We start from the raw sequence: 25800 nt of genomic DNA on the forward strand, positions 1-25800 counted from the left end.
TTTTGTGATTTTTTTGCATAATGTACATTATCCTGATTAGAAACTCATCAAAGATACCAGGTATATAATTGTGTACACCAAACATATGTTGCGTCGTACATTAGACTCATGAATTAAGGTATAAAGTAGTTCATCGACCTTCAAATCTCACAATCCATACCAAGGTTAAACAGCAAACATTTTGGGAATCACATGGCCTCAAAAAGCGACAGTCAGCGCGCGTTGACATGTTTTGTCTGTAAAATAATAGTGTTGATTTACATTCTTGTCACAAGCTAGTGTGCTTATGATTACCAATGTTGTTAAAATGCTTTTTGCGTGCATTTGTGCATATTTTTTTTTTTAACTTTTATTCATTTGTGCTTCATTTGAATATTTACTTTATCTAACTAATTTAATTTTGAACAATCATTCTATATTTCTATAACATCATACGACACAGTAAATATAAATACCTCAACTTGTATTGCATATTACTCAAATGCTATTGTTTTATTTATAGCACAATAACAGTAAGTGAGGTCGTTATACATTTTGCTCAATAAGATCACTCGAGAAGATTTATTTGTGATAAAAGAGAGCGCAGAATCATTCGAGTTGCACACGTGTGATATGTATGTCACATGACATATATAAGAGTCCGTTGTGATATTTATAACAAATATTCAATACTTTAAACCGACGTCCGTAATGTTCAGACATTAATGCTTTTCAATTGCTTTAAAATTTGACATTCAGGACGTTTATGTCCATTCAAATATATAAATAAGGCTTACGACTATTGATTTGACATGTTTGAGCAATATTAACACATGTGTCCAGCTGAGAAGGGAAAGTACAAAAGTTTCCCGCACTAAAACATATTTGGACAAACTATATGAGAGGAATATACGTTTTCAATATCCATGAGTATAGTGTTTCAAAATATAAGGTAAAATGAAAAAGAAATAATACTATTTAATCTTGAACCTAGTGAAACTTCCTTCTTTCTTCACAAATGAATAATTATATATATATTGCAACATTTACCGACCGTAAAAGGTTTTATGCTGCTCCAGGATACAACCTACTTTAGTGAACTATTTGCAAGTTACACATGAGAAGTAACTTATTTTTTACTTTTTAATTGGAATTAGTCATCCGGTCTTGCACGAAAAATGGCGTCGACGGTGAGCGGGAGTACAGCATTTACGTTTCAAGCAGATCCTGATACTGGAATTTTCAAACGTCGTTTTGGGGATGTATCAAATTTTTTCTTTGATTCAGAAAACGGAAAAGTTTTAGGCAAAACGTTCCAACAATGGTGTAAGTATTTTATCATTTTTTAATGATATATCAATATTATTTACAGGCATGAAAATGGCTGATTCTTTTAAGGTTATTGATTTTTATAAACAAAATTGATACAAGAAAATAACACTTTATAGATTTTAGTCGTGAAAAGCGCTTTTCCTAAATAACCTCCATTATTAACGCTGAAAACCAAGTATTTTAAAGCCTAGGATGTATAAGTACCGATACATGTGAAGAGTAAAAACATAAAACTGTTGACTATGTTTTTTTCTGAGTATCCTACATTGAACTGCACTGAGCAATAGTACATCAAATTGATTATTCCATGAATATTGTTCTTGCTGTGGTTTATAAAAACAAGAAATATCTTGTAAATGCACTTTGATCTATTTTTTCAAATTTTGTGTTTCAAATTAAAGTGGTTTTTTTTTAAGTTTTTTAAATCATGTTATTTAAAATTCGTTTGATCTGTTTGAGCTTTTGGTTTTGCCATTTAATAAGGGTCTTTCCGTTTTCGAATTTTCCTCGAAGTTCGATATTTTTGTGATTTTACATTTTGGTATAGATAAGAAATTGTGTACATATGACAGTATCCCTTACATAAAAGTAGGGTTATTCTATGTAGACCAAAGGTTGCTGAATGATGTTAAACAATAAAACAAATCCTTTCTACAGATTAACTCAAAATTATTCCTCAAGTAGAATGGTGAATAGCAGAGATAAAGCCAGGATACAATTTAAAAGTAATTTCTATTGATCGGATAATGAAAACTGACAAAATAAGCCGTTTTATAGACTATCAAATTAAATATACGGTCAGCGGCCAAAGGTGGCAATAAATCGCCATTTATGTTTGAATATATCCGTTCCTCTTTACATTCTAGTCACAAGCTTGCGTGCCTATGATTACCATTAAATTGCTTTTGGCGTGTAGATGTGCATGCTTACTACCTTTTACTTTTCTTCATTGGATAAATGTGACAAATATTCAAGCATCTAGCTTTTATGATTATATAACTTTGTAACTGGAATAAGTATTTTCTTATAAACATGTAATATTACAGTGTGTCATCCAATAACATACTTTATATAATTTTAATCAAGACATATATCTAAGAGTTAGTGGCAATTTAAGAATATTTAAAAAAAAACTAATTTATTCAAATTTAATGAACCTTAAAATGAATTGTGCTTGCCGGTTGGTTTCATGTAAATTCATCTCATTCTAGTTTGTCAAAATAAATATTGGTTTGGATATAATGATGTTTTTCTAAAAACAATTTAGTTTTGTATTTCATATTTTTTTTCTTTTTCTAACTGTACGTTTGAAAAAGATTTCATATATTTTGTCTTATTTTATCTATATGTATTTGAAAAAGTTGGAAAATTCCGAATTAATTTGAAAAGTAAACTAGACGTGCAAAAGAAGCTGTGCCGCTCACCTGATTTAAGTGAATTTTGAACAATGAAGATATTATAAGAAATATGTAGAAAAAAACAATTTAAATGGTATGACTAATACTATGATCACTATTGAGTCTTTCATGAATTTAATTAATTCGATATTAAAAATACTTGGAACTAGATTTTCAATAAAATATAGAAATACACTTTTAGTGTAAAACCAACTCTTCGTGAAATTCTAAAGACTTGTTTCTTTCAAAATACCATTAACGGGATGAAAGTAAGTTATGTAATAGTTATTTAACGTATAATAAAATTATGTAAGTTATATTTCACATCTTATGTGGTCAAATGGGTTAACTGATTGCCGAGCTGTGGAGTAGGCATATATCGTTTTGGTTGGTCCATATATGTTTTAAACACATAACGTCATCAATTTGCATGGAAAGATTATTTACATAATTTTATGTACGTACGACATGGTCAGTCCAAAGAGTTCCTTTGAAAGTTCTCTGCTTATAGAAAGGACAACATGATTGGTAACTCTCCTTACTGTTATGGTAACATTATATTGAGAATTGAGGCCTAATTGTAGATTTGATTCTATAAAAAATATTTAAAATTTATATAAAGATATCAGATATAAGAGCTCGGTATATTGTATTTATATAGATGCAATTTGTTGATTTTGTCGTTTGGATGCTGTTCCATTGTCGTATAAACCAATTTTCCTTTTATTAATTGTTTTAGCTACGTGTAGTACAAAGTACAAATCGGTAACTTATTAGAAATCATCTTTATGTACGTTTTGGCAACAAGGTTGGTCGACAGGTTGTAGGTATTTAAAAGCAGACTTGTTTATGTACTGTTATTAAATACTGTTTATTACCAAACACATCAAAGACCCTTTTAAATTGCATTTAATTGTAAAATTCAACAACACTTACCGTTATCTTGATTATATATTTTCGTTAAAAGATCAAGTTTTCTGAATAGACTGCCGAAATTTATTTTACACAAGGAACTTACTTTAAATACATCAAATGTAAACGGTAATAACATAACTATCCTTTCCTTGATTTAGATAGTTCAGTTTTGCACAGATACTCCACACTAAAATTAGTAAATTATTATTTCAGAGATTCGTTACCACAAATTACTAAATTCTTCCATAGATATAGATTGGTTTTGAAGTTTTGGGCATATTTTTCAAACGGGATAGCAATTCTTCATTTTTATGGAGATGTTGTATACCGTGCCCGAAAATTTATAAACGATCCTGGTAAACTTATCGACTTATCAAATAAACTTATTCTAAAAGGTTACCAATTCAATACTGTAATTAGATCTTTGAATACTATTTTTATTGGTATTGATATTGATTTTTTATCAGTAAATTAAAAGTAAACTAAACAATATCGTTTCATGCATATACACTTTCATGGATCTACAATCTGTCAATACCTGTATATTGGCATTGCACCAGTGTTTATGACGTCTTTTCACTAACTCCTACTCAGACTATGTAAAATGTAACCCTTGTCTCAGCAGAAAGTCGATGAACCAGGGTTATGTAAAAGAACAGCTCACACTTTTTTCTAAAAAAAGTTCATCGGAAGGAAGCAAGATCTAGTTGATAAATATTCCGTTTTCTACTTCTCACAAATGACATTATGGTCTTGAAGTATAGATTCTGTGTACTGAATTAGTTTATCATCTTAACACTTTCAGTGCCAAGACCAAAATTCAAATTTGCCAAGACGTTACAGTATTCTTTTATGTGTCTTAATGAATACAACTTTTACTGTTTAGTCTATTAGATACAAATGGCATGGCTCTGTACTTATACATCCCGCCATTGAGTTATCGTTCTATGATAGAATGAAATTCAAAACAGTGTGGCTGTGGCCATTGATTGACACATTAAATTCATCCATTGACTGAGACAATTTACGTGAACATTTGTCTGTAACGACCACTGTTCACGACGTACCTACGATAGACATTTAAACTGTGGGGTCACCAAAGGTTTCTTAACGCCTTTAATTATAAAATAATTCGAAAAATTAATCAGGAATTACCTTTATGTTTTGATTTATATAATTGATATAAATCAAAACATCGTGTTATTTCTGATTAATTTTTCGAATTACTTTATTAAGGTGTTGAGAACCTTTGGTGACCCCATAGTTTAAGTGTCTTTAAAAAGTACATAGTAAGCAGTGGTCGTTACATACAAACGTTCACCTAAATTGTCCCAGTTAATGCATGAATTTAATGTGTCAATCAATGGCCACAGCCACACTGTTTTGAATTATATTCTATTTTTTGTATTCTTGTCTTTCATTTTTGCTAATGCGTTTTGCCTATATGCTTTTTGTGTTTATTTGATACAAATGACGTGGCTGTGTACTTATACATCTCCTCATTGTGTTATTGTGTTATGATAAATTGTTGTATTCTTTTCTTTAATTTTTGCTTATGTATTTTGTCTATATGCCTCTTTGTGCTTCTTTGTTACATATTTGTTTGTTTTTATAGTGATTAACATTATAACACTATGATGACTGCTTTACCCTATATTTTTGGCATTTTTACCGATTATGTCTATTTGATTTGTTAAAACATCGTTGTCAATGTAATGGAATTTTTTGAAGCTACTGTCATGCAAGTTAGAGGTTAAGCAAGCTTTAAAACCAGGTTTAATCCACCATTATCTACATAAAATAATGCCTGTACCAAGTCAGGAATATGACAGTTGTTATCCATTCGTTCGATGTGTTTGAGCTTTTGATATTGGCTTTTGATTAGGGACTTTGCCTTTTGAATTTTCCTCGGAGTTCAGTATTGTTGTGATTTTACTTTTTACATTAGATGTTGGATGTGTACTGATTGATAATTTAGTCTTAGATGCATGATTATTTTATTAGTTGTTATTGACTTTGAACAAGCAGTCAGTAACTGTGAGTACTCTCAGATCTTTACTTAATGTATTTTTTGTTACTGGGATGTACAAGTACCCGGCATCATCCACTCTGAGTTTTCGTTAGATGTATTTCTTTTGGTATCCATCTGATGAGTTAAGCAACTGATTTTTATAGTTCGTTCTTATGTTTTACTGTTATACCACTGTCCCATATTAGAGGAAGTGTTGAGGGTCCTGATAGCATGTATTACTCCGCACATTATGTATGTATGTGCCTGTCCCAAGTCAGGAGTGATTCAGTGGTTGTCAATTGTTGCTGTGTTACACATTTGATTTTCGTTTATTTTTCTTGTTCATTAATTAAGCCGTTATTTTTCTCGTTTGAATCTTTTTAAATTTGTCATTTCGAGGCCTGTTATAACTGACTATACGATATGGATCTTGCTCATTGTTGAAGGCCTAGAGTTGTTAATGTCTGTGTCATTTGGTCTCTTATAGAGACTTGTCTTGTTAGGAATCGTACCAAATCTTCTTTTTTATAATAACTTTTATAAAGATTTGTTGTGTATACAGTGCATTTATATTTTTCAAAATGTAGAGGTTGAATAAATAAAGACAGGTGTACCAACAGTTATAAGAAATAGATAAACGGAGAAACGTTACAGTTTCCTTATTTATCTATACCCGGATTTTCTAATCATGGTATTCAACGATCCATTTCTGTATCATGCTGCAAATGAACGAAATCGATAGAATTGCATTATATTTTTTCTTGTTTAGGTACATTCACAAAATATGATTCGCATTAGATTCAGTCCAAAAATAGTACTTACCAGGATTTTATATTTGAAAACAAATCTGAAATTCCTTTAATTATCTTGTTTATCTTATTTCGGGAATTCGTTTCGAATTTACATTGTTAAAAATATATCAAAAACTTCCCACAGTTTTAGGAAAGAGTCCATTTGCCGTCCCTATAAATTAAAATCGTCAAAGACTGGCTAATTATTGATGTAAAATGACTCGAGTTGATATTTTAAGCGATACCGAATTATCATTCGTTACTTAAATCAAGTATAACAAAAATACAAAACTCCAAGGTAAATTAAAAAGTGAAGTCCATAAAAATTGACAATATAAAACGTTTTTAATCAATGGAACGATTAAAAACAACTGTCATCTTCTTGTTAAATAAATGTGTGTAAATTAGACACAAATTCCCTACAATACAAGAAAATAACAAAGTTATGAAAGGAGCAATGCTAAAAATGCTACTCTTCATCCGTTTTGTGTGGTATAAAAGATTCATCAAAGAATAAAAGTTAGCCCTAATATTTAATTGATTTCCATATGTCTTTAGTTTTTGATTATAACTATATCTGTATTGATGCCAATGTTGGTGGGATGCAAAACACCGAGGGGATCACTAGTCGGGTTTGTACATACAAACAGATGGAGTGATTTTGATTTATATTTATTATCCATTCTATACACAGGTATATCTTTCATCAATCTGCTGGTTTCATTTTGTTGTTGTTTATTTCATGTTAGATCTTCCATTGGTGTAAACGTAATTATGTGTTATTCGTTCATTTATAATTACTAATGTTTTATCCTGATATGATATGATAACGCCCACAGACATCATCATATTTGTTCCTGCTCCTGTTTTTAGAGTTACGCTCCTATTAAAAAATAACCGATATGATTCAACTGGTGTGCATATGTTTGATTTAACCAGATGCAGATTTAGATGGAGAAGGTGGCCCGGGTCTCCCTTATGAAGCTTATATGGTAAATGTACATACTTTTTATCACTCCAAATGTTGGCTTGACAGGGTCCCCTATTTCAAAATCCACACCTGTTCATGATTTTTGGAGAAGACCAGATGGAGATTTTCTAAGGATTCTGATAGTGTTGATAAGATATCGATGTATCCGGATTTTCACCATTTGAGTTTCGTTCACAACTGATAAGATATAAATTTTCGAAAAGTGCATATGTTGCATCAATTGGTATTGTGACAGAACGAGATCTTCCCCGAGAATCGATTTCAGCGATACCGTCTGTGTTTGGCGTTTATATGAAATAACAAAAATACCTAACTCCAAGGAAAATTCAAAACGGAAAGTCTTTTATCAAAAACGTAAATCAAAAGCTGAAACACATCAAACGAATGGAAATTAACTGTCATATTCCTGACTTGGTACAGGTATTTCCTTATGTGGAAAATTGTGGTATAAATTCGTTTTAGCTCACCTGGCCAAGTGAGCTTTTCTCATCACTTGGCGTCCGACGTCGGTAAACTTTACAAAAAAAAATCTTCTCCTCTGAAACTATTGGACCCATTTCAATCAATCATTATGGGGGTATCTAGTTTTAAAAATGTGTTCGAAGACCCCTCCAACCAACCAAGATGGGCGCCATGGCTAAAAATAGAAAATAGGGGTAAAATGTAGATTTTGTCTTATATCTCTGAAACCATAGCCTTTAGAGCAAATCTGACATGGGTTTAAATTGTGTATTAGGTCAATATCTATCTGCCCTGAAATCTGACAACCCGTTGTTGGGTTGCTGCCCCGAAATAAGTAATTTTAAGAATATTTTGCAGTTTTTGGTTATTATTTTGTATTTTTTTATTGATAGAGATAAGCTGTAAACAGCAATTATGTTCAACGAAGTAAGACCTAAAAATAAGTCAACATGACCAAAATTGTCAGTTAAGGAGTAATTCTGTATAGTCAATTTTTTAACAATTTTTCTAAAATTAAGTAATCTTTTAAAAAATCTTCTCCTCTGAAACTACTTAGACAAATTTAACATAGCTGGGCCACAATCATCATTGGGGTATCTAGTTCTAAAAATGCGTCCGATGACCCTGCTCACCAACCAAGATGGCAGCATGGCTAAAAATAGAACATAGGGGTAAAATGCAGTTTTTTGCTAATATCTCTGAAACCAAAGCATTTAGAGCCAATTTGACAGTACATGTAGTATAATTGTCCATTAATTCAAGATCTAACTGTCCTGAAAATTTAGACAAATCAAGCTGCTCCTGAATTGGTAATTTTAAGAAAAAATTGCAGTTTTTGGTTATTATCTTCAATATTATCTTAAATAGAGATAAACTGTAAACAGCAATTAGTATAGCAAAGTAAGATCTACAAATAAGTCAACCTAACAAAAACAGTCAATTGACCCCTGAAGGAGTTATTGCTCTGAATAGTAGATGATAAAACAGTTTTCGTAAATTATGTAAATTTTTGTAAACTTTTACAAAATGTATCACAAAACACAATTTTATCATGAATTCTATTCTCATCTTTAATTTGTGTCCTTTGTTTAATATGCTGCTTGCAAAAAGACCGAGGTGAGCGACACAGGCTGTTTGTGGCCTCTAGTTATAACTTGTTAAAACTCTAACTTGTAGGATAGTATATAATTTCATTATATAGGCAACAATGTGTATCCAAAACACAAATGCATTTTAGATAAAAGTGTCAAAAATAGGGGCACATCAGTCAGCAATGTGTTATAAAATTAATTACTATAAAACTATTTCAACTAAGAAAACAAAATGGTATATAAACACTCTATTGACAAATTACATATAAATATTAAAGTCATAAGAAACCTCAAATTAAAAAATAATAATGCATATGTTTTTTATAACTCAATGGATAGTTTTCATTATAAAACTTACATATGTACATATACTTTTTTCTGAAGAAAATTCTATAATTTGTTTATATTTAGAAGAAGTTTACTTAAGTTTCCTGGAAGGAAGCAATTCCCCAACATATTTTCCGTATGCAAAGTGACCTCAGTGTGACCCATCTTGTAAAAATCCGGTGAACGCAATACACATGGATGTCCTTAAAATAAACTATTTTCTGACTGTACATGTTAAACACGTGCTCAATATCCATGTTTTTTGTTAATTGTTGACAAACAGATGACAATCGTTAAACTTCGGCTTCAAAACACGAACTTTAATTACCTACCATATTTTCACAACACTGACAGATTGAAAAAAAAAAATGACGATACGAAATTTATGCGAAAAAAATTATAAAATCGTGCACAAAAGACTAAGTTTATGATGTTTGTATGCATTGGTTCAAGAATTGGAATAACATTATTTTTTACCGGTCACTCGTTTCATATGACTTTAAAATGAAAGATTACCATAGCATGACAACACAATGGTGGGAAATCTGAGCCAGCCACAAGTATCATCACACAAAAAAAAACTAAGTAAAGGTTAAAAATATACAAAGACAAAAAAAGAAAAATAACCCGTAACACTCGGTCCTTTATAGTTCACTATTAATTGTGTTTACATATGTTGATATATTGAATACCAGCATACGTTACATATCAAATATCCTATATACTCGTGTTATTTTTCAGTATTTGGTGCTCTTTTCTACATCGCCTTCTACTGTTGTATTGTCGCTTTAATGTTAGCGTGTGGTGCTGTCGTATACCAAACATTAGACTGGAACATGCCTCGACTAACAGCACAAAATAGTATTCTACAGCTGAGTCCTTGTAAGTTTTTATTAAAGTTAAAGGATGAATTATTGTCGTAAGCTTAACATACTGTACCATCTTTGCTTTATGTTAATTTTGTAGCTGAAAGCTTAAAGGTGGTGTCGTTTATTGTAAGAACTTGAAAACTTTCGTCATTTTCGTCATAACCATTCTTTGTCTCCTTCCAAAATGTTTTCTTTAAAATTGCCATGCAATTTACCTGTTTCTATCGGATGCATTATTAGTTTTCAATGAAAAGAAAGAATGTTTCCATTAAAACAAATCTAGCCATCCCATTAAAAAGATGGAAAAAGAAAAAAAACAACATAAAACGTCTAGCTTTTACTACTGAATATGAAGTTATTATCTTTAACGATTGCTAAATAAAGTGTTTTAGTAAACTTCTACACTTACTTCATTTATCAATAGAAATTATTCGATCTCGTCTTGAATATTTTTTTGTTTTCATACATTTCCAACATTTTTTTTTTTGAAACCAGCATTGGGATTCCGTCCGTTACCTGACTCGAGCACAACTCTAATACGATTTATCAAGGGAAATAAAAGACAATATTCAATTCTCCAAGACAACCTTGAGGCATATCTACTATGTAAGTATATACTGAACCTTTTATATCTTACTTTACGGTAATAGTTTTACTCGTTGTTAAAGGCCGTATGGTGATCTACAGTTTATATCCACGTCTTTGGTATCAGGTTGATAGTTGTTCATATGGCAATCATACCATATGTCCCTGTATTTTAGTGCATTCATTTAGGCATGAAAGTTTGAAAAGTAATAGGTTATACCATATATGCTTATAATCTCAGGTTATATCGAGAGTAGATACTAGTACTCAAAATCCACATGCAAAACTAGTAAGCATTGTAATATGTCAAAAACTATCAACATCTTATTCGTTTAAAACTTTAAATGGTAATTTATAAAGAGGAAGAGGAACAATACAAGGCAAAAATAATTTATACAAGTATTCTATGCTTCCGTATTTTATTAATTTTTTTTTTTTTATTTCTTCAACATTTGGTTAACTTAACCTAGAGATTTCCATTATTTTGTCATTTGTTTACTAAACATATGACAGATCCAACGATAGGGATCAAAACCGAGAAGGGAAGCTGAAAAATACTGAACTCAGAGGAAAATTCAAAACGAAAAGTCCCTAATCAAATGGCAAAATCATAAACTCAAACACATCAAACAATGTATAACAACTGTCATATTGATGACTTGGTACAGGCATTTTTTTATGTTGAAAATAATGGAATAAACCTGGTTTTCAATTGAATTCCATCTAATATATAAAGATCGCCAATTCCGGAAAACAATGCCTTGGTATTGCGAACTCAAAAGGGTAAACATTCCTGGGATGCATGCTGCACAATTGGTATTACCTATCCCAGTAAATATGAATATTTATCAGGATATAGTATCTTTTACTGAAGTCAATATTGAAAAAAAAATAATGGAAAAAATAAAAATAAACAAAATATGATTAATAAATGAATTTAAAAAATAAATAAATAAGACTATGTAGTCGTTATCACTCTTCATTATTTCAAGTTTACGAAAACCAAAATCAGGTAACAGATACAGGAGCTATGGTAGATTGTAAAACGTACAACAAAAGACGACCACAATTAGAATGGGACAAAGCATGTAGGTTTGAGCTTCAAGATCTGGGAAGGAAATGTATCAAGCAGCAAGACTTTGGAATGAGATATGGCCAACCTTGCGTTTTATTAAAGTTAAACAGGGTAGGCATATACTTTTAAATATCATGTATCATATTTAATACATTTAACAAAGAATGTGTTATTTGAAAGGGCATTGCTTATCTTTCTTATACTATGCATGTCTGGTTTAATCCCAATGTTTGAAAATATTAATTTTCTATTCAGTAGTATGGATAGATTTTACTTGTGATAGCATTTACTCATTAGTCTAGTTTACCTGTACCTGTACGAGTTAAGGTAAATAGTTAACCCAAGGAATTTTTTTTAATAAATTTTAAAGAATAAATGAAGAGAGATAAATCCAAAAGACCAAAGACCAAAAGAAGTATACATTTGATGTTGTACTAAAAAGTAACTTCAATTTTTAATAATTATGTTAATGGTTGTAAATAATAACTGAATTCTGTTAACTATTAGTAGATTTGCTAAGTCAGCGGCTCAGGGTCTCGAAATCCTGAAGTTTTTTGCATCTCTTTTTTTATTTATTCCACTAATCGAGATTTAAAAGGGGACGTTGAAGTACTACAAAAACGTGTTTTACGCCGTCATGTATTGATACGTCTGTCCATAGACAAGATTTATGGCAGTGGTCTCCTTTAGCATTATCTTGATATTACAAAGTATTTGCTTTTCAAAGAATGTGGTGTTTCGTTGTCTCTCATTGGGTTTATTTGCTACTAATCCCTTTCCTGACAAATATAAAGCTAGGTATTTTGTTTAGTGACCAGCAGAAGCCCGCTTCTTGTGCTGGATTTTCTCGCTGTGTCGAAGTCTTCGACTGTTTTCTGCTCTTTGGTCGGGTTGTTGTCTCTTTGACACATTCCCCCGTTGATTTCCATTCTCAATTTCGTATATTGGATAGACATATACATACCTTTATACCTTTATACCTTTATACCTTTATCTTCGGGTCGTTAAATAAGCCAAAGGCTTCTACTGACCCCTCATCTTGGATTGTCGTATATGCATTTCTCTTCTCATAATTAATATATATATATATATAATATATATTAAACTTATAATAAAAAACACTTATTTGGGTGTGCGCAGCTGAACACTTAATTAACACGAACATATGAATTTATAAGGGTTCCAGTTTTCGCCATTTAGTGCAGACTTAAAATTATTTAGAGTCTTTGCCGTCACTGTTAAATCAGACAGGTTATTCCACTGATCCACTACTCTAATTGAAAAAGTATTTAGTCTATGTGTGGTCTTACACTGTTTTTTAAACAGTTTTAATGAGTGACCTCTTGTATTATTAGATGGTGCTAAAGTAAATAGCTTCATCCAGTCGATGTCATCTATACCATGCAACGATTTGTAGACTTGTATCATGTCATTCCTATCCCTACGATATTCCAAAGTTGGCAAACCCAATGAACGTAGCCTGTCTTCATAATTAAGATGACAAATATTTTTCACCAGTTTTGTGGCCCTCCTTTGTACAGATTCCAGTTTACGGATGTCTTTTTTAAGATACGGTGACCAGACGCATGTCGCATATTCAAGCAGCGGACGCACTATTGATTTATAAATAGTAAGAAACATATCTTGATCCATGTAATCAAAAGAATGATGAATAAGAGACAACACTCTCTGCGCTTTGTTGTAAATATCACTTATATGTTTTTCAAATTTCAAATTAGACTCGAAAGTTACTCCAAGATCCTTTTCTTCATTCACTGTAGATAATGCAATAAAATTTCCAGATTCATCCAACATGGTATAACGATATTTCAGGTCACATGGTGATATCTAGATCGGTTTTAGTTTGTATACCACATTTCGCATTTTATACATATTGATGATTGTTTTTGTTATGGATGTAGATTTCAGTAAGCCATAGTAAGACACAGTTATCTTATTTGACAGGTGTTTGATTGGCACCCAGAAAATTATCATAACGACAGTGATATTCCCTCAGAAATAAAAGACACGTATTTACCTTACTATGTTCATCTAAAATGCTTTGGGGTGGTAAGTATATTTCTATAGGCATAATAATCTGTTTTTTTCTTGTCACTTGAAAAATTCTGGACAAGACTGGATATTTACGAAACTTTTCAAACTAAAAAATAATTCCAGATAGCTAGTGAAATGAACTATTTGCATGAAATTATTTTTGGTATTGTGTATTTTTTTTTAAGTATAACTAAAATATTAATCTCTGATTTCGTTATACTATAGACGAGTTATTTAACGAAATCAGATATCTATATTTTAATTAGATTGTATTTTTTTCTCTATACCAATTGTTAAATAGTTACAAATATAGTAGTGACACTTTATTTGAAATGTACATATATATAATTATAGTATCTAAAACAGATCAATGTTTACAAATACCTTCAACAAGAATAGAAAGTTGTACAAGACTTGGTGAAAAATATTTGATAATAAATAAAAATGATAGCTACATTGTAATTGGGTAAACTGATGGCTGTTTTTCATACTGTCACTCGAATAAAATAATAATAAAAAAAACACTCCAAACAGGTTCCTTAAAGTTTTGTTTCTCAAGTTATCATTCTCATATAATGCCGATGGTGTAGTTAGATTTACAACACTACAATAGAAGGCAGGATAAAAGATACCAAACAGCTCTTTTGTTAAAAAGTTTTAAAAAAATCTCCGAGATTTGTTGTACATTTGAGTTTCAGTTTTTCCAAAACAGTTTAGTATGTATTAGAATTTTCAAGTGAAACTGTTTTTATAATCTCTTTTCGATTGATTTTTATAGTTTGTTCTCTAAATATGTTGTACTGCAACAACACTGTGAGTGTCCAATGTTAGAGGCAGCGCTGTGCGCTCAAAAACATGTTTTACCCCTCCACATTCTTCAGTGTGCCTGTCCCAAATCAGGAGCCTATAATTCAGAAGTTGCCACATTTGTTTTTGGTAAAAAATTTGTTATAAAGTAGAGTTGAATTGTTTCAACATTTTTATGTCATGTCCTTTTTTCGACGACTATACATTATAGATTTTTCTAATTGTTTAAGCCTGAGGTCGTACGGTTGCCAATAGCCTACATCCATTTCAATTGAACTTTGGTGGATAGTTCGTCTCCACATCTTCTTATTCTAATTTGGAAGTGACGATGGTTTAGTTTTTTTTAATGACAAATACATACAGCAAATGTTTTCACTTTCAGAAATTTTCTAATGAAAGACAATTTATTAAACTAAAATAAATAGAATTATGCAATTGAAACAACTAGGAATTTCAGTCGTTGGACGATGTATAGCTTGCCATAAATTACAAAAATAATTTCAAGCTAGAAATGTAAAGCTTAAATCCTGTGTGCTGTATTCTTTCGCAATTTGTATTATTTATTGCAGACCCCGGCTGACGAAGACAACATGGATAGAATAGAATATTACCCTGCAGGTGGTTTCCATTTCAAATATTTTCCGTTTCGGAATCAGCAGGGATACAGATCACCATTGGTGTTTGTCCGCTTTCCTAGTATGTCAATGCACGTTCTTGTCATGATAGAATGTAGAGCTTATGCAAAAAACATTCGACAAAATAGTGTAGAGAGAGCTGGAACTGTCAGATTTGAATTGCTTGTGGATTGATCTTGTACGAATTTATATTAAAATGTTTTTAAAATCTAAACGACCTTGATTAAAAACTGCAGGATACATTCAAGGACACAAAATTAACGGGTACTGTTTAGTGAATATGTTGCTAAAAATCACTTCAGTTACTTGTAAAATAGTTTAAAAACAAGAATGTGTCCATAGTACACGGATGCCCCACTCGCACTATCATTTTCTATGTTTAATGGACCGTGAAATTGGGGTAAAAACTCTAATTAGACATTAGAGTTAGAAAGATCGTATCATAGGGAACATGTATACTAAGTTTCAAGTTGATTAGACTTCAATTCATCAAAAACTACCTTGACCACAAACTTTAACCCGAAGCGGGACAGACGATTAAACGGACGGACGGACGCACAGACCAGAAATCACAATGCTCCTCTACTATGGTAGGTGGGGCATAAAAACCCGTATTTAAACAATACAACATGTACAATAAAACAGATGAACATATTCAATATGCGTTTAATTTTTCAATTGTATTGGTTGAAATCAATAGTAGGAGTGGATTAAAAAAATTAATCAGTAGTAAGAAAAGGTTACCATGATAAAAAAAAAATAGGTACCAATTTTGGATAAAAAATCCTAAGTAAACTATTAAATAAACAGGTGCAAATCTTCAATATATGTGAAATCTTTCTGTGACTTTTCAAATAACAAGTATAAAGCCTTAACCGGGGAATAGATTATTACCAAAATTACTAAGTTTCTAAATATTGCAAATAGAGAAAAAAATCCTGAAATTTTTTTTAATACAATATACAAATAAACCTAAGGACATAAATCTATGGATAGATGCATAAGTGTTAATAACGTTCAGAAGTCAGCAATATTACATGCATGCATATTAATTACAGAACACTATAATGTGATTATAATTTGTACTCAAGTTCTTTGTATTAAACCTACAAGCTGATCCGCATTTTAACCTGCTAGTTCAAAAGGTTTACAGGAAGACACAACATCTTAAACTCTACAGAAAGACTTTTTATCATACACGGATGTATTTTTCTGATTTTGAGACGACTAGTTGTTGCTTTTACACCTAGCTTTATGCCACGTGGCTCGCGGAGTATCATCAAATTTGTTACTTTTTAAGGCTTTGATTTTAGCAGGTCTAGATTCAAACCTACACTTTCCCGTAATCGATGGGAGCACGTTACCACGAGACCATCGAAAAGTTCTATATTAGAGGTTTATTTAATAAACTAAGTTTATATACCCCATGTTTGCATTATCGGGGTAAGGGTCTACAAATTCTTAAGCTATTGTTACGTTTAAACGCACTGCATGTGTTTGCAGCACCTGTCCTTCAGGAACCTGTTGTTCATTGGTTGTCATTTGTTGATGTGGTTCATAAGTGTTTTGTCGTTTCTTGTTTTTCATATAGATTAGAACATTAATGGTTCTCCTGTTTGAATAGTCATTCAGTTTGGGGCCCTTTATAGTTTGCTGACATCTACCATATACCGATGATTTGAGTAAATAATTACACCAGTTCCGTACTTAGAGAAACCTGGAAGCAACCAGCCTTCTGCTTAAACTGGCAAAATATTACCATATATCTCTATCTCTCTTAGTCCAAATCTCTTTTTTAATTTGTGAAATTTCCCACAACAGACGCGGGATTGATTATCTGTTCAATGATCTTCAATGTCTCTCTATGATAATTCATTTTTGAATTTTGATTAAGCCTTTATTTTTTTAACAAGAATTGGTTTTTCTTAAATCTTGCCATATATGTCTGTAACATTTCCGGATTTTTATCATTTCTATTCGGTCATTGATTTTTTTTTTGCACCTGTAGTCTGGTTTCTTACCTGTATGCAATTTAACTATTTTCCCTTACTCTGTGCTGGAATAGTGGAAAAAACAAATTACCTGAAAATGGCGTCGACCGTTAGCGGGAGCACAGCATTTACTACCCAAGTAGATCCAGACACAGGGACGTTCCAGCGGCGTTTAGGCGATGTATCAACTTTTTTTTATGATTCGGAGGAAGGAAAAATACTTGGCAAAACTTTTCAACAATGGAGTAAGTTTTATGGAACAAACACATATTACACACTGACAAATTATGATTCATTTCCGGATTCACCTGTTTGTTTACATTTGATTAAAATGTTATTTTTTGTTGAAATGTAGATTTTGATCATAATAAATAAATCTCATTTAATAACCACTAAAAGTCTATTGCAACAAATTTGTCTTTATATATATAAAAAAGAAGATGTGGTATGATTGCCAATGAGACAACTATTCACAAAAGACCAAAATGACACAGACATTAACAACTATAGGTCACTCAGTGGCGGATGCAGGAATTTTCCAAAGGGGGGGTGCAAAACATATGTCCCGATTGTCCCGATTCAAATGCATTGATCGGCCAAAATAAAGGGGGGGTGCGCACCCCCGGAACCCCCCCTCTGGATCCGCCACTGTCACTGTACAGCCTTCAACAATGAGCAAAGCCCATACCGCATAATCAGCTATAATAGGCCCCGATAAGACAATGTAAAACAATTCAAACGAGAAAACTAACGGCCTTATTTATGTAAAAAAATGAACAAAAAAAAACCAAACAAATATGCAACACTTAAACAAACGACAACCACTGAATTACAGGCTCCTGTTTATACTCTTTAATCCAAGGTGGTATGGGTCACCGTATCAACACTGACCAACAGGTTGAGCTGAGTGACCTATATCATTCAAAACTGGTTTGGAACATTTTAAACTGACTAATGATATGCATGATATACTATGTGTGATTTAACTTACATTTTGTACCTGACTGTGTTTAACATTTCATTTTGTTTGTGTGGAAATATATACATGTATATATTAAACATTGTAAATGATTAAAACAATACACTAATAATTACAAAGCCAATAATTATATAAGAACAGAAAGAGTTGAAGAGGCCTTTGACTGATAAGGACCTAAAATAGAGCAATATCCATCTTAAGTCACCATTGTATGAAGGAGTTGAAACCTTGTATTCAAAATTTATATATTCACTATTTAAGAAAGGGTTGTTTATTACAATGTATGAATAATACATGTCAGAAAGACTACCACAGTATTGACTACTGATCTAATGATGTCCTTATGGACTCATAGTTAACCAGTAAAGGTATCTCTTCAGTGATTTAAAATCATAAAAAAAAACATAAAAATTACATACATCATAAGCGCCAGCTTTAGAATGAAATACAAAATGTAAATTTAAGTGCATTGCAAAAGTAATTAACTGACAAACACTTATCTTCATATTGAGATACAATTTCTGACAACAAAAAATCCACAGCCCACAATTTTATATACTGTCACAATTTAGATTACAAAATATTAAAAGAAATTCACATGTTTGATTACATTGTGTAAACTATCATTTGTCAGGCAGTTTATAACTTAATTTTGTTGACAATTTTTACATTTTGATTATAATTTTAAAAAAGACAGCAGATTTCATTATATGCAAGTGTCATAAAATCAATATTTCACTATTGTTTCTTTGTTTCAGTATTTGGTGCCATGTTTTACATGGCATTTTACGCTTGTATTGTTTTCTTTATGCTGGCATGCGGTGCTGTTGTCTACCAAACATTAAACTGGAATATGCCAAGACTTCAAGGGCAAGACAGTCTTCTACAGCAAAATCCATGTAAATATTGCATTTCGTTGTACATCAGTTAAGTTGGATAATTGAAGTGAATCCTTGTCATCTTATTGCCAATTGATGTATTTTTCCTAGTGATTCATCTACCTTGTACATATTAAGATAAGTCAGATGAGACTTGGTTGTTACTTGTATTTTTGTAACCGCCAGAGAGAATCTGTGAATGTGAATTATGAAAATATAATAGAGGTACATGTATCAGAGATTTGTAACTAAGTGAGACAGCCACCCACTTAAAACAAATCACCAAAAGACATCTTTTGTTTATATTTTTTAGATATAAGTGTATCCCAATTTGTATTAGCTGGTTATATTTCAATGTCTGACACCATGTGAAAATCTATGCATTTATCATATAAATTGTATGTAGCCCCATATTGGGGGGAGGGGGTCAGCCCTTTTTGTATAAAAGAGATAGCTATTAAAGATATATTAGAGAAAAATACAAAATAATATAAGAAAAAGAACACAAGTCAAACCTTACAATTAATGAAATGCATTAACAGTATTTCATTTATATTGACAGCATTAGGTTTCCGTCCTGTCCCCAGTGTTGACATGACATTAATTAGGTTCATCAAGGCAGATCCAACTTCATATTCACCTCTTACAGACAACTTAGAAGCATATTTACAATGTAAGTACTTAATTACAGATAATCAATAGTACATAAATTACTTTTGAATGAAATTTACCATAAAATATAAACAATTTTAGCAAGACAAATATAAATTCTACTACAACACCTTTTTGGTGAAGAGACACTCAAGAGAGTTAAAAAATTTAATAGTGAGATTAACACATTTAAACATTTTAAACAAGATTTGACTCTGAATTACATTTCATGACTGTGTTAAAAAAAAAATACAAGTAATTTTTATTCTGTTATAGTACATGCATTACATTTAATGACTTTGTGTAAACAAAATTACAATGTAAGTTTTATTCTTATAGAAATAATGAATTACATCTTAGAACTATGGTTTAAAAAAAATACAAGCAAGTTTTATTGTTTTATAGTACACACATGATTACATCTTATGACTTTGTTTAAAACAAAAATTGCAAATAGTTTTATTATTTAAGAGACATGTATTGAATGTTTATAACTGTTTTTAGTTTATGAAAATCAAAACCAAGTTACTGATACAGGAGTGATGGTTGATTGTAAAAGCTACAACAAAAGACGACCACAAAGAGAATGGGACAAAGCATGTAGATATGAACTTAACAATCTGGGTCCAGATTGTATTAAACAGCAAGCATTTGGAATGGATGATGGCATGCCTTGTATTTTATTAAAGTTAAACAGGGTAATTGTTTAGTATTTACTAAGTTTGGTGATATCTTAATGGTAGGATATGGCTACTTATTTCAAAATTAATTTGTTTTCATTTTGTCAAGAATATACATCATTGCTATTTACTAAAATTTTGCTTTGAACATTTGTTTGGTTGATTTTTCATATCACTCAAGTTTTTCTCAACAATAGATTTCTCTTCAGTGATACATGTAACGTGACGATACCCAAATTGCATCTATTTTGACAGTTTTTTCATCTACATTTTTTTATGATAAAGACAAAAATGTCCATTCTGTGTTTATTTTGTAGCCGTATCCTTCTTTTTTATAAACCGTATTACGTCACTAGCACACTATGTAACGAATTTATCTTACCGACTATCTTAACGTGTGAAATTAAAACTAGTGATTCTCAAAACGAGCAAGTCTTCAATACTGTTAGCGCTAAGAAAATACTTCCATTAATCCTACAAAAACAGATGCCAACAATAACGATTGTAAGGTTTAAATGTGTTTTATGAATTTGTTTCAATCTGAATCATCAATTTCTTCGTCTGTTGGAACTTTTAAGATTTTTTCTCAGTACCGTTTTGTTTTTTACAAAGGGACATAACACCATTACTAACCGTGTATTAAATAAGCCCCGCCCCCTTCTTACCTAATAAGGAATATAAAGGGACGTAACTCCACTACTAACCGTGTATGAGATAAACCCCGCCTCCCTACTAACCTAATATCAAATATACACGGTTTGCACGCGGACGCTTTTAACCAATCATATTCCTGGAAATGTATAGGAGGTAAGATAATAGTCCATGCTAACTCTTCATTATTTTTCAAATGGATACTTGTAACATATTGTATTTGCTCATTTTAAAAAGATGACGTTTTGATGACGTCGCATGACGACGTTTCAGTACATTTTGCTTTTTCAGTAAATACTTCATCTGTTGATAAATACTGTGAACATGTTGTGCATATCTAAATAGTTTTACATATGTTGAAAGATGTGCTTAGTATCAAATCATAGAAATACAAATTGTTTAGTCTCCAGGAAATCTTGTAAGATTTTCGCTGCTAGTTTTGCTAAATAGGTGCAATTTGGGTACTCCGTGCAATTTGGGTACCGTTACGTTATGCAAAAATATTAAAGAAATCCTCAAAGTAAGAATAAGTATAAAAATCATCTAAAAGGGATTAAGGAAAACTTAAAGGCTTTAAAAAAAGAAGTAAATTTATGTGGTAAATGAAATGTAAAAAATAGTTGAAAGGTTTAGATCTTTTTTCAGGTGTCATTAGTATTAGATGTCCCATGATGTGGCAGCAGTTGTAATTGTCCCTTCTAGATATTACTTGTATCTATTTCCAATATTTTTATGTAAGATGATGTTGTATTTTTGATGATGTACTTACACAACTATGTGGTATGCACTTTCATATTATTATACCTGCAGGTAAAAAAGTCATCAAATCAATAACTTTTTTCCCTTAGGTTTTTGATTGGCACCCTGAGGATTATCACAATGAAACAGAAATTCCAGCTGAGATTCTAGATACTTATGAGCCGTACAATGTCCACCTCAAATGTTTCGGTGTGGTAAGTTATCCATTATTTTCAACATTTGGAAATTCCTTTAACAGTTAATTATCTGATTCAAGATTATCTATCCAGGAAGGAATCCAGGATTATTGAAAGTGGTCATAATTTCAGTGTAGTGAAGATATACAGTCTCATGTAGATAGGCCAAAATATTTTGGACAACATTATGCTAAAAATCAAACAAATCGTAAGATTTTTAAAAAAGTTTATTGTGAAGACTGATTCAGGGTTATGCTACTTTTGTTAAATATATCAAATACATATTGATAGTTATATTTTAATCATATGATCACCTACTGCACTGGTTTATCTTTACAGACACCAGCTGATCAGGACAACATTGGCGACTTTGAATACCATCCTCCACAAGGTTTCCATTTCAAATATTTTCCATTCCGTAATCAGCAGGGATACAGATCACCTTTGGTATTTGTCCGCTTTATGAACCCGGCACCAAATATACTGATAATGGTAGAATGCAGAGCTTATGCCAAAAACATTAGACGAAATAGTGTAGAGCGAGCAGGAGTTGTCAAATTTGAATTACTTGTTGACTAAAATCATGATAGTGCAATGCAATTAAGCAATTTATAATTGCTTTATTGGGTGAAATCTTCAACATTCCATAACTTTACTGGGATAGATACATTTTTTCAACAGAATTGTTTTGTGATATATGTTTAATAGTGTCTTCCATCTGTTATCTTGTAAGGAACATATACTTGTATTTCTCTGTAGGATTGTCAATTTTTCTTTTGATTTTTAGATCTGGCTACCTGTTTTGGTCTTAATGGTCAATTTAAAGGCATTTCTTTTAAGTGGTGTAATGCATCGACATCAATAGCTATTGGTTTTTTTTTCTTTATAAATATTTAACTTTATAATTGAACTAATTTTGATAAGAATACATGTATCTGAAGTTATTCTCAATTTTTTTTCAATTTTATTTTTTAGGTTAGGCTAGATTTATAGGGATTTCAGATTCTTATAATAATTTTTCTCAGATAGGTTATTTGAGCTATGTTCATATAATTGTTCATTCAGTAAAATATGTATTCCTCAATCATCATACAAAATACCCTCATCCCATCCTCATGATCCTGTTATCATCATTCAAATGATGGTGTTTAGTTTAATTTAATTGATACAAACAATTCTCCATGTACAAATTTTCCATAAAATGTAAATAAAATAAATTTTATATGTTTCAAATGGTAGTTTTGTAAATTTTACACCAATTGTCTTTCTTTTTTTATGGTTGTGTAATTAATGTTTACATATAAAAAATTCCAAGAACTATAAAGAAAAAATTAGTGAGACCTTGATCTGATATTTTTAGAAATCATATTACGATTTTACATTAAAAAAGTTTATAAAAAAATATTTTCACTTGCAACAAGTTTTTTTTATAATTTTTACATTACACTTTTTGAAAAACATTGATGTTAAATTTTGATTTGACAGATTTTAAACATGTGTAGTGGACTGCTTCTACCTTTTATAAGATTGAATCTTGGTTCATCAACATTTTGCTTATACTTTTTTAAGTTAAGGTGGTACCTAACACTACAGGGAGATAACTCTGTAAAATCAGCTTAACGTTTTAATTACGTTATGTTGTTAAGGGAATATTAAGCTTCTAAATGATCAAAATTAGTATTTGTCAAACTGCTATATAACCAGTGTAATTTTTCTGAAAAAAACGGTTGGTTCAAATTATTTGAAATTTTTATATTTTTGTAAAAGGGACAAAGTATATACTTTGTCAAAATTTTATGAAATTTAAACGAGCCAAATTAATTTTAGTGAAAGTGTTGGGTACCACCTTAAGGTTAATGAATCTTAACATATACACATATTAAATATTAAATAATTCTACAATATGATTCAAGTAATGATAATAAGTCAATCTATCAGAAACTGTTTTTGCATAGCTTCTGAAGAACAGTGTACCAGTTATGGCTATCTTATTTATGCTTCATTGCCACACTTTTAAATTAATCTGCAACTTCTTCACCAACCATGTCAAAATTTTTGTCGATCACTATACATGTATATGTGTGCCATAGCGTCTATATGACAGTTCCTTTATTAAATGTTGTGAATAAAATATACATTCCATTTGTTTCTCAATTGTTGAAAACCATAAATTATAAAATTATAAGATTTATTGTTATTTATTGTAATTTTTGTTATCATGGACATAACTTATAACATGGAAGTTTATTTGACAGTCAAAATTCTATAATCTATATCAATCATGGTAATAACCTAAGAACTGCCTTATATATTGTGTCTTTATTTTGATAAAACTTGATAACTGATGTAGATTTTTATGTTGATATTTTTTAGATTTAAATGTTTTTATAGATATTTATCAGAGTTTAAAGAAAATGATCAATTTAGTAATTGCCTTTCAACAATTATTCATGTACACCATGTAGTGTAAAAAAATACTGGTATATAATGTCCATGAAAATTTGATATCTTTAATTCTCACAAGGTAGGGCTAGAGAAGGACAAGTTGTAAACAAAAGTAGTCAAGATTATCTATTTTTGGTTTATTATGACTACACTTGTGACTCTTCTAAGAAAATTGATACTAATATACTATACAATAATTTTGAATCATCATCCTTAGTACAAAAGAGAAAACAACATTACATATGTTTGTAGATTTGTTGTTGGAAAATAATCAGAATAGTGAAAGTATCCATTTCTATTGTGTTGATATTCATCAGAACAGAGAAAGTGGTGATACACTTACAAATTTGTTTACCTCTTACAAAACTAGGAACAGGTAATTGTACATAATTTTAAACTTCATAACTTGTATATAGCATATTTCATTAATGTATATTAATCAAAGCAAATACAGCCAAGTAAAAGAATTTTTCATACCAATTATATTTTATATCAATATGTAAATAAAATCACTTATCAGTATGAGTTGTCTTTGATTTGTTTCCATAGGAAATCAACATGAAAATAAAAAATGTTTAAAGAATGTATGGTCTAGATTTACCCTAGTTTTTTAGCTTAAATTTATCAAAGGTTCCAGCTAAACTTTTTTATTATTTTTTTCTGAATCCTATATTATAAGTATCTCTTAATCTAATACCGTTATTTATAAAGAGACTTGACCACTAGATCTAATTTGAGTTTGTTCTGTTTGTTAAAAGTTTTAAATGAAAGATCAGATCTCAGAAAGCACAAAATGCAGGTCTTTTTGGCCCTTTACAAGGGTTCATCATTAGTTGCAGATAAGATGACATGAAACTTATCTATTATAGCACATAGATTCCAATTGAAGCATAAGAGAGTAATTTTCACTAGTATGAGAACATTTACAACAGATAAATCGAAAATCCCTTTGAAATAATGTTCCTTTTTAATTTGATTTGATAAAAATTATGGTTGATGAATAGCAGTTCTAGATTGTTTTCTTCAATTTTATAATTTATTTAATTCACTGGAAGACTATCTACAAGAGAGTCCTGCTTTGTGCAGAACAGTACAACATGGTGACACTAAAGTTCCTTTAAAAGCTATTTAAAATCATATTCTTTGAAGGTGATGTCAACCTTTTCAAACACCTCAATGGACACATGTTCTCACATAATCTGTTACCAGATTAACTAGCGTAAAAATTAAGATTTCAAATCAGCATGTTGGTTTAGATCCTTCAATTT

At 30.8% G+C, this 25800-nt stretch overlaps 2 protein-coding genes across 4 annotated transcripts; both read left to right on the plus strand.

Moving 5' to 3' along the window:
• Positions 1–1018: 1018 nt before the first annotated feature.
• Positions 1019–15524, plus strand: LOC143068438 (sodium/potassium-transporting ATPase subunit beta-1-like). Of its 2 annotated transcripts, none has more exons than XM_076242505.1 (6): positions 1019–1305; positions 10038–10178; positions 10661–10771; positions 11743–11936; positions 13791–13895; positions 15257–15524. In XM_076242505.1, exons 1-6 carry the CDS (start codon positions 1158–1160, stop codon positions 15494–15496), a joined length of 939 nt encoding a protein of 312 aa, XP_076098620.1. In that variant the 5' UTR covers positions 1019–1157; the 3' UTR covers positions 15497–15524. The 2 variants fall into 2 exon arrangements, with proteins under 2 accessions (XP_076098620.1, XP_076098621.1); XM_076242506.1 differs by lacking the exon at positions 1019–1305 and adding an exon at positions 3198–3236.
• A 1844-nt stretch (positions 15525–17368) lies between these two features.
• LOC143068439 (sodium/potassium-transporting ATPase subunit beta-2-like) lies at positions 17369–25054 on the plus strand. Of its 2 annotated transcripts, XR_012976170.1 has the most exons (7): positions 17369–17558; positions 19051–19191; positions 19733–19843; positions 20326–20519; positions 22001–22105; positions 22427–23661; positions 23940–25054. XR_012976170.1 is itself a non-coding variant. In XM_076242507.1 (6 exons), exons 1-6 carry the CDS (start codon positions 17411–17413, stop codon positions 22664–22666), a joined length of 939 nt encoding a protein of 312 aa, XP_076098622.1. In that variant the 5' UTR covers positions 17369–17410; the 3' UTR covers positions 22667–25054. The 2 variants fall into 2 exon arrangements, 1 of the variants encoding a protein (XP_076098622.1); XM_076242507.1 differs by having other exon boundaries at positions 22427–25054.
• The last annotated feature ends 746 nt before the right edge of the window (positions 25055–25800 follow it).

Source organism: Mytilus galloprovincialis, chromosome 3 (genome assembly GCF_965363235.1).
Source record: "Mytilus galloprovincialis chromosome 3, xbMytGall1.hap1.1, whole genome shotgun sequence".
Taxonomy (NCBI): domain Eukaryota; kingdom Metazoa; phylum Mollusca; class Bivalvia; order Mytilida; family Mytilidae; genus Mytilus; species Mytilus galloprovincialis.